Consider the following 21,455-nt stretch of genomic DNA (forward strand, 5'->3'; position numbering starts at 1 on the left):
TTTTAGGGCTTGTTAAGTAAGTACTTTTTAAGTACCTACTCAGTGAGTTTGCCGTTTCAAACGCAGCGTCTGTGATGCACGATTGACACATTTGGAAAAATGAATCATTATTTAATTATATTTTAGCAAAAGCACACATTGCTAGACAGGTAGTGAACATAATCTAACATTTATAATTAACGGAGCCTCATTATCTATTTGTACTAATTGTATTCATGACACTCATTATCCTGGTTTTGCCTGTCGGGTCTTCTTGATGTATTTCTCCACAGATTCATTGAAGGAAGGTAAATCATGACCTGCACACACTTCTTAGATAAATTCTTCTGAGTTTCTGAAATTCAACAGGTCACACTCTGTTTTAAACTTTCCTGTGAAGACATTTTCAGTGACTTCTCTCTCATTATGTGAAAACTTTCTTAAGCTCTTCTTAGACAAAGTTTACACTTTTCAAGCCCAGTTATCTACCCTCCCTTATGAAACAAAAATATGGGAATATGCTGCAAAATATAAGGCAATATATCACATAATACATTTCTATATATGGGAAACGAGTGCTTATATTTTTCAGTATGCTGCAATATATGCACTGACCATGTTTGGCGATGTATTGTTACAAATAAAAATATTAAGAAATGAGGACAAAAATAGCATTACAGGTAATATTAATTTATATGATCTCAGTCCCATATCAGCAGAACAGACCAAAAATAAAGATCTCAAATCTGGGGAATATTCTGTTCTGCTCATGTGAGTCGTGCCTCTGATAAGGTCTTAGACGGACGTTGTTTTTCTACCTCAGGGTAAATATGTCTTTTTTTTATTTCTAATTTGTTGGTTTATTTAACAGGGACAATACATAGGCATTGTTACACAGAGACAACCGATGCCGTGTACATAGGGCATATAGCATAAAGCTAGTTTGCAGCCCTCGTCCCTGGATAGGCTTTTACATAAAATCAAAACAACCAAATAAAAAACAAGCACAATCATCACAAGAAACAAAACAACTACAAATAAAAATATATTTATATATATGCAGATAACTGTGTGTGTATGTGTCGTACATTTTGTCATACCTAAGCCCATATGCAACTTTATACAAAGTCACAAACAATAAAATGTAAATCAACCTGCATACAGAAAGAAGATGTAAACTAAACCAGCCTGAATAAGCCTGAGGTATGTACTCAATGTTCACATCGCTGTAAAGATTTCAGCCATTGTTTCAGCTTTGCACAATAGGTAATTTATCGCACAATAGGTCATATGTGTTAATATCATAGCGTGCATAAACATTTGAGCTGCTTTAAGAGATATACATGATCTTATCATACGAAAAGTTCAAATTTGTCTTAATAGTCTTAGACATTTTCTTAATATGGGCAACAAACTGCTGTTACATAAATAATTGTGTCATCTGCATACGTTTGACAACCAACAGGTCACCTCATGTCCCAGCAAAAGTTCTGTGCAGTTTTTATTATCTTGAATTCATGATGAATTTGTTTTGTTCTGATTTGAGTATTTAAAGAGAATCGGAGAAACATTCAAGGAAGCATCTGCAAACACAACTTCCCGCACAATTGCCGTGTGTCTGTCTATTTGCCAGGTATGATAACTCTTTGAAATTATTTGGTGCTATTTTTCTCATTCTGTGTTTTGTGTTTCATGCTGATCATTTGTGTAACCAAATATAATTTAATGTATTCTTCTTTAATTGATGTATTCTCTTTATTGATTGATTGAATTTATTCCTCATGATTGATTTTTTTATTGTGCCAGGCAAAATAGATATTAATTCTTGCTTTATTTTAGACTCTGCTGAAATCATTATGAGTAGCAGATCATGTGGAGGCTGATGTTTCCTCAAATCTGTGTCAGGAGAGAACAGACTAAAGGCTCATGACGGAGCAAAGCAGATCTTTTGAATTCTGTCTATCGCTGACTCAGCAAGTTGTATTTAAGTGACTTAACAAACTACACTTTTTGTTCTGAGCAAACAGTAGGCGGCTGGACTTAAAGGTAAAGGTTAACCTTGCTCTCTCTGATTAAATTCAGACTGGTGAGTTTGTGATCGTAAGATCTGTGTATGGCTGACATGCGACTCAAATGCGACATTGTGTCCCTAATGAACAAATAATTGAAAGTATGGGATATTCAGAATAATACATAATCAATATTTGTGATCAGTTCTTAATTAGAAATACAGTCTAAATTTAATGATAACTTGAAAATTGGATTCAGATTAAACACGGAGCTAGACTAAAAACTTTGCAGGAGCACAAGTAAAAGATCTGCACACATTATTCTTTCATCCACACCATTGGGATCCTTCGTTGGGCCATATATAATTGGAAATGTATTTTCTTTGCATAAGGGAATATATTGATCATAAATATATGGAAATATATTTTTATTCCATAAGGGCAGTGCTGGAGCTCATTCTTTCCTCATTCAGTAGAGTGAATTTGAGCTTCTTACAGTTTCATGTTAGATATTCCACTCTTATGTTTTCTTTTGTTTACACTTCAGTTTACACTGTTTTAAAGTGAAATTGTGTGACTACAGCTCAGATCAAGTGAAAAGTGTATTGCATGAGCTGATATACAAACTACACAATCACTAAATACACTTCAGTGAAATTACCAAAAGCAAATGATTAAAAAACACTTTTGCTAAAGCAACAATGGCATTTTACCTTGCTTCTGTGTCTAATGCAGTTTGCTATTGTCCAATGTGGTTTAATCAGCTGCAATAGGGTCTAATATGATTTCATGTTGGTCTGTTGAGGTTTGATGGGTTCTGAAGTGGTCTAATATGTTCAGTTGAGTTAGGTTGAGTTTTTGCTGTCTGTGTGACAGGTGTTACAAGATGTTACACATTCAAACGAGGCTTCGTCAAGTCAACTTCAAAGTATATCACAATAAACTTCACCATCTGTTTGTATTGCGTTATTAGTGTTTGTTCACTGCTCAGTGTTGTGTGTGATTGTGTTTATCAGCAGCTGCAGTGTCTCTCAGCTGTATCAGTGCAGTCACTGTGACTCTGACTGACGGAGGTTTTTGTACGACTCTTTATCACTGTGTGAACACATGTTTACTGTTTGGATAGTGGAAACTCTGACAGTAATAATCTCCTGTATCTTCAGTCTGGACTCCACTGATGGTCAGAGTGGAATCACTGTTAGATCCACTGCCACTGAATCTAGATGGAGTTCCAGTGTTACGGCTTGTTGCATAATATATGAGGAGTTTAGGAGCTTCTCCAGGTTTCTGTAAATACCAGGCTAAGTAGTTACCATTATCCACTCTACTGCTGGTTTTACAGTTTATTCTGACTTCTTGTCCTGGTTGAGCTGCTGAAATTGATGGACTCTGAGTTACAGTGATCTGTCCTCTACACTCTGAAATAAAGGAACAAATGATGAGAATTAAAATGATGTATATTTTACATTTTAAAATTATTTATTGTCTCTATGAATTTTTTGCTACAAACCTTGAGCAAACAGTGTGAGAGTCCAGATGAGGATGATGATGTTGTTCATTGTTGTTGTTTTGTCTTGTGTGATGATGAAGATTGTGTTCTGTTCTGCTCTCAGTCATGAAGTGTTAAACTCACAGCACTATCAACACTCTCATGCAAAGTGTCTCTATGTAAATGTTCTTCATACACAGAACAGGCAGCTGTCAGTCTCAGAGCACAGATTAATTTCTTCATGCATGTTCATGTTCTACAAAACATTACAAGCATTAATACATAGTGATGAATGTGAATCTTCAGAAATCAGACATACACTCTCTACATTGAATGTTTGATTATGTTACTGGGATGATAATAAACCTAATTATATTATTATTATTATTATTATTATTATTATTATTATTATTATTATTATTATTATTATTATTATTATTATTATTATTATCATCATCTACTCTCAAAAGCATATAGCTTCATACATGTGAACCAGTTTGAAACCAGCGTGAAAACTGAAATGATATTCCCATTTATGTTTTAAAATAAATTATTTTGCATGCAACTCCATCTTGTGAATTTATTGCACTCTTAATGTTTGGCCATCAATCTGTCAGCATTCTGTTATTATTTTGAGAGTTAAATGTTTAGATTTTGAAGTGTTTAATGATGGTTTGGTGGTCTGGTGTTTTTATTTGTGGGAGAATTCTTGGATTAATATCAATCTGATTACAGAAGTAAAAATAAAAATGTTATTTAAATATATAGATTAAAAACTTAAAAGATGATTAAACTATACTGGATTTTATTTAATTCAAATCCAGTTAGCAAATAAAATAATATTCTATCTATCTATCTATCTATCTATCTATCTATCTATCTATCTATCTATCTATCTATCTATCTATCTATCTATCTATCTATCTATCTATCTATCTATCTATCTATCTATGTAAGTGTGTGTGTGTGTGTGTGTGTGTGTGTGTGTGTGTGTGTGTGTGTGTGTGTGTGTGTGTGTGTGTGTGTGTGTGTGTGTGTGTGAAATGATATGAAATGTCTTTAGGTGTTTTGCATGCATATATAATCAAAATAATCCAACAATGTTTATAAAAATGTAAAGAGTAAAGGATAAAAACATAGATAATCACAATATTCATCAATATATGCTTTGTGAAAAGTATGTCACTGGAATTAATGAATTCCTGAATATAAACATGATGAGTGCTTTACTTCTTCAGAACCATAAAGGGATATTTGTGGCTGTTCTGTAGTTTGATGCATTTGTTCACATTGTGCTTGAATTTAAAATGAACTGAGAATTATAAAGTTTAATGCATTTAGGGAAATGTTTTTGTTTGTATGGATATTTTTATAAATCGTTTATAGGGGCACATGTTTTTATAAATGAGGCCCCAGAATTCAAACTCATATTTTATAAACAAATTTCACTCAGTGGACCATGAAAACACCTGCAGATGAAGGAAATAATGAAAGAAGACTGTGTAGTCAAATTATGAACCTCAAACACTGAAACATTTCCTAAGATCACTGTTGGTTCTCTGTTTGTTGACTCAGTGAGGTTTTGCTGTATCATGAAGCTCCTGTGAGGACGCTGAACATCTGCTGATGGAGCTGCTCTATTCTGAGAGGAACACAATCACTCAAATATGAGTTTGACTGTTTGACTCTTTATTCTCTGAAATGAGTCAGTAGAGTTGGACTAATGGAGAGATGAGGTTTGTTCATATTCATCAGTTCACACTGAGACTCTCAGCAGTCAAACTGATCTCTGAATGTTTGAATCAACTGTTGAGTCTGTGATGAGACGCAGTGAATGATTCATTCTGATGTGTGTCCTTCAGTGTCTCTGTCACTCACAGCTGTTACTGAATCACTCTGACTGCTGTTTCTCTGTGCAAGAATCTCCAGCTTTCAGTGGATTATTTATAATAAATGATGAACTACATTCATCTACAATGAAGCTGTGTTTGAAAAACAAATCAGAGAAGCTCACAAATCAGTATGACAAGAGTTCCATAGTAAAAAAAAAAACCTTAATTGTAATACTAATGTAAAAAAATATATATATTTTATTAATCATAAATCTATATTTGGAAATGTTAAGTCTCCTTAAACATAGTTAGACCAAGTTGTGTTGTTTGTCATCTTCTGATCAGCAGCTGCAGTATCTCTCAGCTGTATCAGTGCAGTCACTGTGACTCTGAGTGACGGAGGTTTTTGTACGACTCTTTATCACTGTGTGAACACTGGACCACTGTGTTCACTCTGACAGTAATAGTCTCCTGTATCTTCAGTCTGGACTCCACTGATGGTCAGAGTGAAATCAGTTCCAGATCCACTGCCACTGAATCTAGATGGAGTTCCTGACTGGAGGCTGTTAACTCTATATATCAAGAGTTTCGGAGCTTCTCCAGGTTTCTGTAAGTACCAGGACAGACATGGTTTTGGGCTGCAGCCTGTTAAAGGAGTGCTGGCGGTGCATCTCATCACTACAGTCTTTCCTGCTTCAGTTGTTTGAACTGCAGGAGTTTGAGTAACTGTGATCTGTCCACTGGAGCCTGAAAGAGAAATATACAGGATTCATATACAGTATGTGCATCAAGGCAAATACAAACATTTGGTTCCATATTATAATGTACAGTTTATGTTAGCTAACTTTATTAATTATACTGCTTCATCCAAACTCTCATTATGTATCTTGTATACAGCAGAGCAATGTCCAGATGAGGATGATGATGTTGTTCATTGTTGTTGTTTTGTCTTGTGTGATGATGAAGATTGTGTTCTGTTCTGCTCTCAGTCATGAAGTGTTAAACTCACAGCACTATAAACACTCTCAGAGCACTGAACCATGTGCTGATGATGCAAAGAAGTGGGCAGGATTCACAACAGATTGAGCTGCTATCATGTATCTCTGCTATCTCATGTATACTGCATAATGGAAGACGATCCGTGTGCCAACAGCCAGTGTGCATTTTCTGTTAAACTGTAGCGTATATAGAGATGAGTTTAGAATGTGCAAAATAATGATGCATCATCTAATCTATCATTAGAGGAAATAAACAGAATAGTTGAATACCAAATTTATTTTACAAAATTTTGAATATAATAACAAAAACAAAAGCAACAACATCAACATATTTATGGTTCACAGTGATAGAATTCACAGACAAGATAAATATTTAGATTCAATGTTAGACATTAATGTTAACTCAACACTGAAACAATGATATGCTGCTATCTGGGAAAGAGAGCTGACAGAATGTAAACATATCTGTTTTGTTATCCTTTATTATTTGCATAATTTCCTATCAGTGTTTTGTAGGACTGTGTAATGTTCATAAATACAGTTTAAATTAAAGTCTGTTTTTTGTTATTGATAAGCCAGTTATCATTTGGCACAAAAAATATATAACAAAGGTGCTGTGCTGTTGTTATCTGTGTGCAGTGCATAGGTTTGTGACGGTCGTATTGAAGCCCGGTGGTGTCTCTAGCAGTGACTGTGATGTGCTCGCTGTTCATGATCTACAAACTCCATCCAGCTCCTGCTCATGAATAAACTTCCTCTCTCTCCACCTCAGCCTCCCAAAATCACAGAGTTAGTGAAATACTGGACTAGACTTTAGAACCTTTTCTTTCATGATTTCATGCAGGTCTTCATTACAGTGTTAGTAGTGCTTCCTAGATCTATACCTCTACTGAAAGATGACAGATGACAAAAACCGAGTCCGAGGCCCCCCTCCTGGTGGTTTGTTACGTCACAATATTGGAAATATTTATATTTTAAACCATGAAGGCTGATATTAACGAGCAAACCCGTCTGCTACGCCACTGATCCCCAAACCATCACACCTCATCTGTGCTTGACTGCTGGGACGGCTCTTATGAATGGAAGTGTTTGGTTTCTGATAAACATAACAGGAAGTTTTGAGGATCATCCAGGTGCTTCTTATCAAATGTGTTTTTGACTTCACAGCCCGACTCCACGCTCCACCATATATGTGTTTTGATTCTCAAATTATTTTTAAATATAATAAATGATAATTCAGTTTTTGACTGCAACTCTGTGGACAATGGATGATATTTTGGGATGTTGAGCATCAAGCCTTTATTCTGTTCAGCCTCTATAGTGGTTAAACTAACCGCTACACAAGTCAAAGACCACTTTCTACAAGCCAGAAAAAAAACTTAATTTTAAGGTCAGATTCTCACAATAAACCAAATATTAAATATGAAATTTGCCTGAATAAACTCTAATTTGCTGCTTATTAATAATTATGGGGTAGGATAAAGGGATCTAAAATATGGTCATTCAGAAAAAGGCATTAATATGCGCTTTATAAGTACAGTATCGATGAACAGTCAATAAGCAGTAATATGCATGCTAATTAACAGTGAAAATTGGATCTTAAAAGTGTTACAGTATTTTATTTTAACATATAATAAATGTTTATTTAGTTTTTGACTGCAATGCTGTGGACAGTGGATGATTTTTTGGGATGTTGAGCAGAGCATCAAGTATTTTTTGTTCAGCCATCATAGTGATTAAACAAACCAGTACTTCTTTAATCCATTATTAGATAGATCGAGTTCTGCATTAAAATATAATGATCTACAGACAAGAGTGACTGAGATGATTCACATCCATCAGCAGCTGCAGTATCTCTCAGCTGTATCAGTGCAGTCACTGTGACTCTGACTGACGGAGGTTTTTGTACGACTCTTTATCACTGTGTGAACACCCAGCTACCACTGATCTGGTGTTCACTCTGACAGTAATAATCTCCTGTATCTTCAGTCTGGACTCCACTGATGGTCAGAGTGAAATCACTGTTCGATCCACTGCCACTGAATCTAGATGGAGTTCCAGTGTAACGGCTTGTTGCATAATTTATGAGGAGTTTAGGAGCTTCTCCAGGTTTCTGTAAATACCAGTGTAAGTAACTACCACCATACACATTACTGCTGGTTTTACAGTTTATTCTGACTTCTTGTCCTGGTTGAGCTGCTGTTATTGATGGACTCTGAGTTACAGTGATCTGTCCTCTACACTCTGAAAGAAAAAACAAAGAATAAAATTGTATATGATTAATATTTTACACTTCAAAGAATAAAGAATCAAAGAATAAATAACAAAACAAAATAATAAAAATTTTATTGCACAGACCTTGAGCAAACAGTGTGAGAGTCCAGATGAGGATGATGATGTTGTTCATTGTTGTTGTTTTGTCTTGTGTGATGATGAAGATTGTGTTCTGTTCTGCTCTCAGTCATGAAGTGTTAAACTCACAGCACTTATAAACACTCTCATGCAAAGTGTCTCTATGTAAATGTTCTTCATTCACAGAACAGACAGCTGTCAGTCTCAGACCTCTAATAAATGTCTTCATACATGTTCATGTTCTTTGAAAACATTACAAGCTTTAATTATTTTTGATGAATATGAAGTATAGACACTACTTTAGACAATGCCTGTTTGAATTCATATTTGTTCACATATTCTATTAATTATATATATATATATATATATATATATATATTATATATATATATATATATATATATATATATATATTTAGTTTTTTTTTTTGATAAAATTTAGCTTGATACTTAACAATTTTGTTTCTTCTGGAAAGATGTCTATTTCTAATATAAGCTATATTAAAACATGTATTAAATTAATCATTCATTGAAAACTTATTTTTAAAATTAATAATATGAATTAAAATTGATTTGAACTTGACAAAATGCAGAACGAAAACTTTCAACAGCTATTGTGCTATTAATTAGCTATTAATTTTGTATTTACTTTTGTTTCCTAAAATACTTGTTGTGAGCAGAGAAATAAAAGCCAAACACTGTTGTTTTGTTTTGAGATTTGTTCTCTGATTGTCAGGCTTCATCTCTCCTACAGTGAGTGTGAAGAGATTTCCACAAAGATCAGCAGCACTGATGTGAGAGACAAACACGAGCTTCTCTTCAGACTGGAGCCGGAGCTGAAGGTGTTGGGGAACATCAGGTCTCAGGACAGAAGGACGTCTGAACAGCTGGAGCAGCAGTCTGACTCTCTCATGAGACTCTCAGTGAGCTGTGAGGAGAAGTGAGGAGAGATCAGTGTTCAGAGAAGTTCTCACTGATGTCTCACATGGAGATCAACAGCACATGAGAGACTCATTCATTCTCACACTGAGCTTCACTCTTTATCATCTGACATCTGCTCTGTTTTTCACAACAACATCAGACACGACTGCATGTCTGCTTTTTATTCAGTACTGATATGCTTTAAAATCAATAATCAAAAAAACATATTTGTCTTCATGTGTTTGATATCTACAGTCTGTCTTGATTGTTCTTCAGGTGTGCTTTGAGATTTGCTGTATCATGAAGCTCCTGTGAGGACGCTGAACATCTGCTGATGGAGCTGCTCTATTCTGAGAGGAACACAATCACTCAAATATGAGTTTGACTGTTTGACTCTTTATTCTCTGAAATGAGTCAGTAGAGTTGGACTAATGGAGAGATGAGGTTTGTTCATATTCATCAGTTCACACTGAGACTCTCAGCAGTCAAACTGATCTCTGAATGTTTGAATCAAACTGTTGAGTCTGTGATGAGACGCAGTGAATGATTCATTCTGATGTGTGTCCTTCAGTGTCTCTGTCACTCACAGCTGTTACTGAATCACTCTGACTGCTGTTTCTCTGTGCAAGAATCTCCAGCTTTCAGTGGATTTTTTATAATAAATGATGAACTACATTCATCTACAATGAAGCTGTGTTTGAAAAACAAATCAGAGAAGCTCACAAATCAGTATGACAAGAGTTCTATAGTAAAACACTTAATTGTAATACTAATGTAAAAAAAAAAAACTGTTATATTATATTAATCGTAAATCTATATTTGGAAATGCTAAGTCTCCTTAAACATAGTTAGACCAAGTTGTGTTGTTTGTCATCCTCTCATCAGCAGCTGCAGTATCTCTCAGCTGTATCAGTGCATTCACTGTGACTCTGAGTGACGGAGGTTTTTGTACGACTCTTTATCACTGTGTGAACACATATTTACTGTTTGGATAGTGGAAACTCTGACAGTAATAATCTCCTGTATCTTCAGTCTGGACTCCACTGATGGTCAGAGAGAAATCACTGTCAGATCCACTGCCACTGAATCTAGATGGAGTTCCTGACTGGAGGCTGTTAACTGTATATATCAAGAGTTTAGGAACTTCTCCAGGTTTCTGTAAGTACCAGGATAGACATGGTTTTGGGCTGCAGCCTGTTAAAGGAGTGCTGGCGGTGCATCTCATCACTACAGTCTTTCCTGCTTCAGTTGTTTGAACTGCAGGAGTTTGAGTAACTGTGATCTGTCCACTGGAGCCTGAAAGAGAAATATACAGGATTCATATACAGTATGTGCATCGAGGCAAATACAAACATTTGGTCTCATATTATAATGTACAATTTATGTTAGCTAACTTTATTAATTATACTGCTTCATCCAAACTCTCATTATGTATCTTGTATACAGCAGAGCAATGTCCAGATGAGGATGATGATGTTGTTCATCATTGTTGTTGTTTTGTCTTGTGTGATGATGAAGATTGTGTTCTGTTCTGCTCTCAGTCATGAAGTGTTAAACTCACAGCACTATAAACACTCTCAGAGCACTGAAGCATGTGCTGATGATGCAAAGAAGTGGGCAGGATTTACAACAGCTTGAGCTGCTAACAAACTATTATACAATACTGTATATGTACAATTCTGAGATCTTACCCATGGTCATAAGCTTTATACATTTGACAACATTTACTTTATATATTTATCTGACAACTTTGACCTAAATGTTAAAAACATTAGAAATATCTTGTCTGAGCAGACTAGGAGGGTTGTAACACAACTTTCTCCGTTTGCTTCAACAGAATCTACAAAGACTGAAAAAAAAAGAAGTACAGTTTATAAGTTGACATTTGACACAATTAAAATGACAAACACACATGCAGGCATGCACACACGCACACACACACACACGAGCGCGCACACACACTTTGTAACGAGGCATCACTCGAAGTGGGATCCATAAGCAGGCTTTATTAGAATCGTGGTCAAACACTAGCAAACACAGTGACAGAGGGCAAACACAATCGTCGTCAGTAAACAGGCTTAAACTCGGGACAGGCAGCCGAGAGGCAAACACGAGGAACAGATACGGTCACAACAGGCAGGCTACACAAACCACAGTAATACAAGACTTCACAATGAGATGGTAGGAACAGACTGCTTATAAAAGGCCAGCTAATGGGCTACAGCTGGGCTGGGTGATCAGTCCTACATACGGGGCTGATGGGAAATGCAGTGTGAGAGTGTAAGAGTCAATATTCGTTTGAGGGAGTCCTCTGATGGTCAGAAGAGTGAACCACGGAGTTTGACACTGTGACACACACACTGTCCATCATGTAATTTAATTGTTGCTCATGTTTTATGTATTTGTTCAACCATTTTTTCAAGTTTTTTTTTTTATCATACAATGGTATTTTACCAATTAAATAAATTAAATGTACTAAACATTAACATGCAAAGTTTAGGAATACGCTTTGATTCGAATGAAAACAGTGCATCCGTGCAGCGCGGCTGACACAGAAGAGCGTACGCTGCTTGCATTCAGCAGATATTCTCCAAAATGGTGCTACGGTGATGTGGAGAGACACAGAGGACACGAATTGTTGAATGAAGTCATTATTTATGTTTTCTTCGCGTACAAAAAGTATTCTCGTCGCTTCATATCGTTACGGTTTGAACCACTGATGGCAGATGGACTATTCTGATGATGTCTCTCATACTTTTCTGGACCTTGACAGCTTAAGTTATTAGGCAGTCAGTGTATCCAAAATCTCTTAAATTGTGTTCAGAAGACGAACAAAGCTTTTACGGGTTTTGAACAACATGGGGGGTAAGTGATTAATGACAAAATTTTAATTTTGGGGAGGAGTTTCCCTTTAAGGTTGCACTGGGTTACAGACAGATTTTCAATAGGGGGCTCCCCATTACCTAAACTCCCAATCCCCCAATAACTGTAAAGCAATTTTATTTTAGTATCATTGAGGTTTTCTTTCATGGTTTTTGTTAATATTTTAATTATTTTTATATATATATATATATATATATATATATATATATATATATATAATATATATATATATATATATATATGCTGCCATTTTCACTGTTTACATTTTTATTAAAATTATTATTTTTAAATGTATATACAATTATAAATGTTTATTTCAGTTTTAGTTATTTTAGAACATCAAGATAAACTAAATGAAAATTAGTAATGTTGCCTTGTCGACTTGTCGACTAAAATAAAAAAGTTTTTATTTTCATTTAATATATTAATTCATTTAATATTTATTTTATTTCAAGAAACGGAAATGTTTAAACTTTACAGTTAACTATATATATATGTCATGTTTTTGTCCAGATTAAAACCCTCAAAAAATGTATAAGTGTAAACAAATGTTTGAATAAAAAATATGGTGTATGTAAGTAAGTATTTGGTGTTATTTGAAAAACACCAAAGTGATTAAAAATTGTGAATGGCTGTTTGAAAATATTAAAATATTTTCTGTTTGACTTCCTTTGAGCTCCGTGATGTGTCAAAAACAAATGTGTGCTTGTGCAGCCCTGCTTTGTGTACGGGGTAACCATGGTAAAGGCTGTGTTTCCTGTCAGAGAGTGAACCTGCATCTTTATTCAGCCGTCTGCTGCTTTTGTTCAGATCAATGAGAAAATCTGACCGAACCTTCATGCACCAAACTTGCAGCATTGTAAAACTTAACTGGTCGATGGGAAAAAAGCTCTAAAAATCTAAACCATTTGGACTGACTGCTGGGGAGTTTAGAATGGCGGCCCGGCCCTGGTGTCACTGTTCTTTCTTCGTTGGTCATTGTCGAGAAAGTCTCCCATATCTGTGAGAAGAAAAGTCAGGGATCTTATTACAAACGGAAAAATTTATACGAAAACGAAAAGCAACCCTGATGATACATTCAGAAGGCTTTTGGTTACAAACTGCAGAGGTATTCAATCAGAAACATTTATTCAAACATTTATTCAAACATTTATTTATGGCGCACAGGGCACCACAAGATTGCATCACTATGCAGAACAAAAGAACGTCTAGCCACATTGAATTTGGTGCATAATTGCATCCGAGCATTCCAGCAGAGCATTTTTTTTTTTTCACATCGATTTTTTTTTTTTTAAAGTGTTTTAAACATTTTTTTTTTTTTTTTTTTTTTTTTTTTTTTTTTCTGGTTTTTAAAAAGCCAAAAACAACTGCAGCCAGTAAACAATATCCCTAAACTGTCTAAATTTGCATTGAAGCTGCCAGTTTTTTTTTTAGAAAAAATCTGTGAAAGTTTTGTTTGTGGGTTTTTGGTTCTTTTGCTGTTTTCAAAATATCTGAAATCATTTGGTGAATTGATATAGACATGTAATGCGGTCTAAGCTGCCTGGAACTACTTTAGCACTGCGTTTCCCTAAAAAAAAAAAAAAAAAAAAAACATTATTTGCAACACCTTCGAAGAATGTTAGTCAATCAATCAGATTCAAGCATTGAATCTTATGAACTATGAACATGGCCTATTTTGTGAAGACTCTATCATGGCTGAATGTTTTTCTGAGCTGAAATGCTGAAATGTCTGGAACAGTCAGTCTGGGTCAGTGTGAACCTTTAGAGCATGTTTTTAAAAAAAAAAAAAAATAAAAACCGCTGGAGTAAAGGTCCAAGCCTAAAAAGTCGGCTTTTCTAACCACAGCCATCTTCTTCATTCAGTGGTAAATCCTGCCTTATTCAAAGCATGAACTTTTAAGGAGGTAGAATTTTAAGGAGGTAATCACAACTCAGGTCTTTTTTCCTTTTTTTTTCCCCATGCATTTACTGAAAAATGAGGAGTTTTAAGCTTCAGAAAGGATTGCAAAAGCACCATTTTAGATATATATATATCTATATATATATATATATATATATATATATATACTCACCTAACGGATTATTAGGAACACCATCACTAATACTGTGTTTGACCCCAATTTCACGTTCAGAACTGCCTTATTTCTACGTGGCATTGAATCAACAAGGTGCTGAAAGCATCTTTAGAAATCTTGGCCCATATTGATAGGATAGCATCTTGCAGTTGATGGAGATTTGTGGGATGCACATCCAGGGCATGAAGCTCGTTTGATTTTTTACGATAGATTTTTTTAGGTATCCAAAAACAAAAACGCAGAAGAATGATTAGCTCTTCAACAGCTACTCTAGAATTTAATTTGTTTGAAATCTTGTATTTACTTTGTTCCTAAAATACTTTGTTGTTAGAGGCAAAGAGAATAAGGCCAGCCACAGACAGACCAGCCAAGGCCAGAGAGCGACAAGACAGACAACAGACAACAAGCCAGACGACAACAGGCAGCACAGCAGACCCAGGAAGACACTTAAGGGACACCAGGACCAGACAGGACACCACAGACACTGTTGTGTTGATGATATTGTTTCTCTGATTGTCAGGCGTCATCTCTCCTACAGTGAGTGTGTGTTTGGAAGAGGATTTCACACAAGGCTCAGCAGAGCCAGAACTACTGAAGACGAGAAGAGCACTGAGCACGGTAGCATGATTGTGAGGAGACAAACACGAGCTTCTCCCCCTTCCTCTTCAGCACTGGAGCCAGAGCTGTGCCCTTGAAGGGTTGGGGGAAAGGGAGGAACATCATCGGGGAAAAGCAGGTATCACGCGACAGACAGGAAACAGCCAGAAAGGACCCGTACTGAACAGCTGGTGGCTGTTGCGAGCAGCCAGTCAATAGGATCGTATTTCCTCTGGAAAAGCTGGCAGCAGCAAGTCTGTGACTCTCTCATGAGGACTCCTCAGTGAGCTGTGAGGAGAAGTGAGGAAGATGACTCAGGTGTTTCAGAGAAGAGAAGATCGGAGAAGATCACACTCATCTATCTCCTCTGACTTCTCACTGATGTCTCACCATGGAGATCACAACAGCACTGAGAGACTCATTCATTCTCACACTGAGACTTCACTCTTTATCATCTGACATCTGCTCTGTTTTTTTCACAACAACATCAGACACCGACTGCATGTCTGCTTTTTATTCAGCACTGATATGCTTTAAAATCAATAATCAAAAAAAAACATATTTGTCTTCATGTGTTTGATATCTACAGTCTGTCTTGATTGTTCTTCAGGACTACTTTGAGTTTTACTGTATCATGAAGCTGCTCCTGTGAGGACGCTGAACATCTGCTGATGGAGCTGCTCTATTCTGAGAGGAACACAATCACTCAAATATCGGAGAAGGTTTGACTGTTTGACCCTCTCTTATTCTCTGAAATGAGTCAGTAGAGTTAGAGTTGGACTAATGGAGAGATGAAGGTTTGTTCATATTCATCAGTTCACACTGAGACTCTCAGCAGTCAAACTGACCTCTGAATGTATAAAATCAACTGTTGACTCTGTGATGAGACGCAGTGAATGATTCATTCTGATGTGTGTCCTTCAGTGTCTCTGTCACTCACAGCTGTTACTGAATCACTCTGACTGTTGTTTCTCTGTGCAAGAATCTGTGATGAATAATGAGAGGATGCAAGATGCAAGTAAACAAGTTTAATTATAATGATTTGGTCAGAGTACAGACACGGGCCGGGGACAAACACTCAGGTGGTGGTGGTGAAGCAGGGACGAGATTGGCGATCGGTGGTGGTGGTGCAGTGAAGAGCGTGAAGAGAACCCCAGGAACCGTGGAACATCTAGACGACACAAGGAACTGACGAAATCCAAACGACCACGAAGAGACTGAACGAAATCCAACGGAGAACGGGCTCGACGAGACACAAGAACAGGACGCACACCAGGGAACAACCACAACAACTGACAACATGAGAGGGAATTTACTGACATATAAAGGGAGGTGAAATCAACGACAGCTGGTGACACTAATCAACACAATGAGTAACCACACCCACACAATTACACTCACACAGACACCTCAGTGTGAGACAGCCGATTCATGAACCGTGACAGCACTCACACAGACACCGAACGCCTCCTGGCGTTCCCCGACAACAACCTTACCTGTCGATTGTAATCATCGATAAGGGGAGTGATCCCGAGAATGTCCCTAGCAGGAACCCAACTTCTCTCCTCTGGACCGTAACCCTCCCAGTCCACCAAGTACTGAAATCCGCGTCCCCTCCGTCTCGAGTCCAGAATGCGGTTTTACCAAATACGTGGGTTCCCCATCTACGAGTCACGGAGGGGGGGGGAACCAGGGGGCAATGCGGGGATTAATGTAATGGGAGAATAAAAACATGGGCTTGATTTTAGACACATGGAAGGCGGGGTGAATTCTCCTGTACGCCGGAGGAAGTTTGAGTTTGTCGGACTGCCACCGGACTAATAATTTTGGTGACAGGAAACGGGCCAATGAATTTGGGAGCTAAACTTGTTAGACACGGAGCGGAGAGGAATATTCTTAGTAGAAAGCCACACTTTTTGACCCACGACGTAAACGGGAGGCTCTTGACAGGGTGGCGATCGGCCTTGGCCTTCATGCGCCCCCCTGCTTGGAGTAGAGTCTCACGGGCTCTAGTCCAAGTACGGCGGCACCTCTGGACGAATGCGTGAGCGGAGGGGGACCGCGACTTCGGATTCCAGACTAGGAAAAATTGGTGGCTGGTAACCTAAACTACACTTAAATGGTGAGAGGCCCGTGGATGACACTGGCAACGAATTGTGGGCGTACTCCACCATAGAGAGCTGTTGACTCCAGGAGGACGGATTCTTGGCAACCAGACAATCGCAACATTCTCTCCAGGTCCTGATTGGCTCGCTCAGACTGACCATTGCTCTGGGGGATGATAGCCGAGGACAGACAGACTGACCGTGGCCCCCAGTAATTTACAAAATTCTTGCCAAAATTTGGATACGAATTGGGAACCCCTGTCAGAGACCACGTCCATTGGGAGGCCATGTAACCGAAAGACATGATCTATGACTGTGACCGCTGTCTCCTTGGCTGAAGGTAATTTGGGCAAGGGGATGAAATGTGCCGCCTTCGGAACTGGTCCACTACGGTTTACTTAAAACAACCATCATGCCATTAGAGGACGGGAGGGCGGTGACAAAATCTAGAGCGATATGGGACCAGGGTCTCGAAGGGACAGGCATGCGGTCGAAAGGTAACCCGTCTAGGGTCGGTTTAGATGTCTTACCAGTGGCACAGACTGAACAAGCCAACACAAAATCGTGAATGTCGCGAGCCATAAGTGGCCACCAGAATCGTTGCTTAACTAGAAAACCAGTGCGAGTCACTCCTGGATGACAAGCCACGTTGGAACAATGACCCCATCGAATAACGTCGGACCGTAACCCCTCCGGCACAAACAAACGACTCGGTGGGCACCACCAGGCGGAGGTTGTTACCCCTTCTAAGGCTGTCTTAACCTTCGATTCGATCTCCCATACCAGAGTGGAGATGACAACTTTCTCAGGTAAAATACACTCGGGAGTGACCGGGGCGTTCGGATGGATCAAAAATACCAAGATAAAGAGTCGGTTTGATGTTTCTTAGACCCGGGGCGGTACGAGAGAGCAAAATCAAAACATCTGCAAAAAAAAGAGCCCACCTAGCCTGCCTGGAGTTGAGTCTTTTTAGCTGATCTGATGTATTCAAGATCTTATGGTCGGGTCCAAACGATAAAGGTACCCCAGACCCCTCTAACCAATGACGCCACTCCTCCAACGCTAACTTAACTGCCAACAACTCTCTGTTACCAATGTCATAATTACGTTTGGCAGGCGATAATTGATGAGAAAAGAACGCGCAGGGATGCATCTTACGTCGTCTGAGGGAAGCGCGTTGTTGAAAGCACTGCTCCTACTCCCACCTCCGACGCGTCGACCTCCACCACGAACTGACGTGTGGGATCAGGGGTGACGAGAATGGGAGCCGAAACGAAGCGACTCTTGAGGTTGGTGAACACTGACTCGGCAGTGTTCGACCACCTGAACATCGTTCGGGGGGAGGTCAAGGCAGTCAGAGGTGCGACTAGTTGGCTGAAGTTGTGAATGAAACGCTGGTAAAAATTGGCAAACCCCCAGAAACCGCTGTAGGGCCTTACGGGAATCTGGACTTGGCCAATCTACCACAGCCTTAACCTTGTCAGGGTCCATGCGCACTCCCTCAGAAGAGATGATGTACCCTAGGAAGGGAACAGACTGTGCATGAAACGAGCATTTCTCTCCGCCTTGACAAAAAGCCCATTCTCTAAGAGTCTCTGGAGCACTCGCCTGAACGTGTTGAACATGTTCCTGGAGAGACGAAGAGAAAATCAATATGTCATCCAGGTAAACATATGAATTGATCTACCATGTCTCTCAACACGTCATTCATAAGTGCCTGGAAAACCGCTGGGCTGTTGGAAAGCCCGAAGGGCATAACCAAATATTCAAAGTGCCCCCTGGGGGTATTAAAAGCGGTTTTCCATTCATCCCCCTTCCTGATGCGAACCAAATGATATGCATTGCGTAAGTCCAGTTTCGTGTGAAATGGATGCTCCCTGCAACCTCTCGAAAGCTGAAGACATCAACGGCAAAGGATAAGAATTCCTTACCGTGATATTGTTCAGCTCTCTGTATCAATGCAAGGCCGCAGAGAACCATCCTTCTTTCCAACGAAAAAGAACCCCGCCCCCGCAGGAGAAGAGGAAGGCTGGATGAAACCCAGAGGCCAGAGAAATCAGAAATATATTTCTCCATGGCACTCCCTCTCAGGAACAGAAAGAGAGTAAAGCTTGCCTTTAGGCGGAGTCTTACCTGGCAGTAGATCTATAGCAACAGTCATAGGAACGATGCGGAGGAGAGAGAAGCAGCACGGGACTTACTGAACACTTCCTTCAGGTCGAGGTTACTCCGCGGGCACGTTAGACAAATCCGCTGCCTTACTCTGAAACACAGAACCAGACACAGAAGGACAGGCAGACACTAAACAAGATTCATGACAGTGGTTACTCCATGTGGGAAATTGTGTTACTGCACCAGTCGACCCGGGGGTTGTGTTCAAAGAGCCACGGGTGTCCCAAAACCACTGGTGCAGTGGTGAGTCCATGAGGAGAAATGAGAGGGTTTCGGTGTGATTGCCAGAAGTGATGAGGGCGATACTCTCGGTGGAATGAGTGATCCGGGGAAGTTCTTGTCCATTGAGAGCGTTGACGGTGATCTGGTGCGAGAGGGGAGTGATAGGGATCGGCAGTTGAACAGCCAACTTAAAATCCATGAAATTACCCTCCGCTCCTGAATCCAGTAGTGCATTGGTTCAGGCTCACCGGAATATCCTTCTGTTGTGGGTAGGCATGGCTCTGGTCCTACCGCTGCTGCCGGCGCTGGGTACGGGGGGGGAACGGGTGGCATGGGGAGTGCAGTGGGAGTCCGTAGAAGTTGTACCTGTTGGGTGAGTTCGGACACCTGATTCACGAGTGCTTGCACCACACGACCTGTGCCCGAAATGTTCTCCTCTTGCTGGTCCATACGTGAGATACTGTGAGCGATGAAATCCTGGAGTTGAGAAGTGCTTGCTGCATCCATGTTTGGTCAGATCGTTCTGTGATGAATAATGAGAGGATGCAAGATGCAAGTAAACAAGTTTAATTATAATGATGGTCAGAGTACAGACACGGGCCGGGGACAAACACTCAGGTGGTGGTGGTGAAGCAGGGACGAGATGGCGATCCGGTGGTGGTGCGGTGAAGTGAAGAGCGTGAAGAGAACCCCAGGAACCGTTGAACATCCAGACGACACAAGGAACTGACGAAATCCAAACGACACGAAGAACTGACGAAATCCAACGGAGAACGGGGCTCGACGAGACACAAGAACAGGACGCACACCAGGGAACAACCACAACGATCTGACAACATGAGAGGGAATTTACTGACATATAAAGGGAGGTGAAATCAACGACAGCTGGTGACACTAATCAACACAATGAGTAACCACACCCACACAATTACACTCACACAGACACCTCAGTGTGAGACAGCCGATTCATGAACCGTGACAGAATCTCCAGCTTTCAGTGGATTATTTATAATAAATGATAAACTACATTTATCTACAATGAAGCAAAAAACTTAATTGTAATACTAATGGAAAAAAAAAAAAATCTGTTATATTATATTAATCATAAATTTATATTTGGAAATGCTAAGTCTCCTTAAACATAGTTAGACCAAGTTGTGTTGTTTGTCATCTTCTGATCAGCAGCTGCAGTATCTCTCAGCTGTATCAGTGCAGTCACTGTGACTCTGACTGACGGAGGTTTTTGTACGACTCTTTATCACTGTGTGAAGACCCAGCTACCACTGATAGAGTGTACACTATAACAGTAATAATATCCTGTATCTTCAGTCTGGGCTCCACTGATGGTCAGAGTGAAATCACTGTTAGATCCACTGCCACTGAATCTAGATGGAGTTCCAGTGTTACGGCTTGTTGCAGCATATATGAGGAGTTTAGGAGCTTCTCCAGGTTTCTGTAAATACCAGTGTAACTCATTACCATTATTCACTTTACTGCTGGTTTTACAGTTTATTCTGACTTCTTGTCCTGGTTGAGCTGCTGTTATTGATGGACTCTGAGTTACAGTGACCTGTCCTCTACACTCTGAAAGAAAAAAACAAAGAATAAAATCATGAAATTGTATATTATTAATATTTTATACTTCAAAGAATAAATAACTGATATCACACAAACCTTGAGCAAACAGTGTGAGAGTCCAGATAAAGATGAAGATGATGTTGTTCATTGTTTTTGTTTTGTCTTGTGTGATGATGAAGATTGTGTTCTGTTCTGCTCTCAGTCATGAAGTGTTAAACTCACAGCACTATAAACACTCTCA

General features: G+C 39.0%; 3 gene segments (V, D, J or C); all 3 read right to left on the minus strand.

The window, feature by feature from the left end:
* Positions 1-5,699: 5,699 nt before the first annotated feature.
* LOC109109770 lies at positions 5,700-6,285 on the minus strand. The segment is given in 2 exon segments: positions 5,700-6,056; positions 6,196-6,285. Coding segments are annotated over 2 exon segments (375 nt in total).
* A 1,693-nt stretch (positions 6,286-7,978) lies between these two features.
* LOC122135738 lies at positions 7,979-8,743 on the minus strand. The segment is given in 2 exon segments: positions 7,979-8,551; positions 8,666-8,743. Coding segments are annotated over 2 exon segments (375 nt in total).
* A 1,797-nt stretch (positions 8,744-10,540) lies between these two features.
* LOC122135657 lies at positions 10,541-21,197 on the minus strand (the record flags this gene model as incomplete). The annotated part of the segment is given in 2 exon segments: positions 10,541-10,773; positions 21,116-21,197. Coding segments are annotated over 2 exon segments (315 nt in total), but the record flags the coding sequence as incomplete, so codon positions are not given.
* Positions 21,198-21,455: the final 258 nt, after the last annotated feature.

The sequence above is a fragment of the Cyprinus carpio genome, chromosome A25 (assembly GCF_018340385.1).
Source record: "Cyprinus carpio isolate SPL01 chromosome A25, ASM1834038v1, whole genome shotgun sequence".
Classification (NCBI taxonomy): Eukaryota; Metazoa; Chordata; class Actinopteri; order Cypriniformes; family Cyprinidae; genus Cyprinus; species Cyprinus carpio.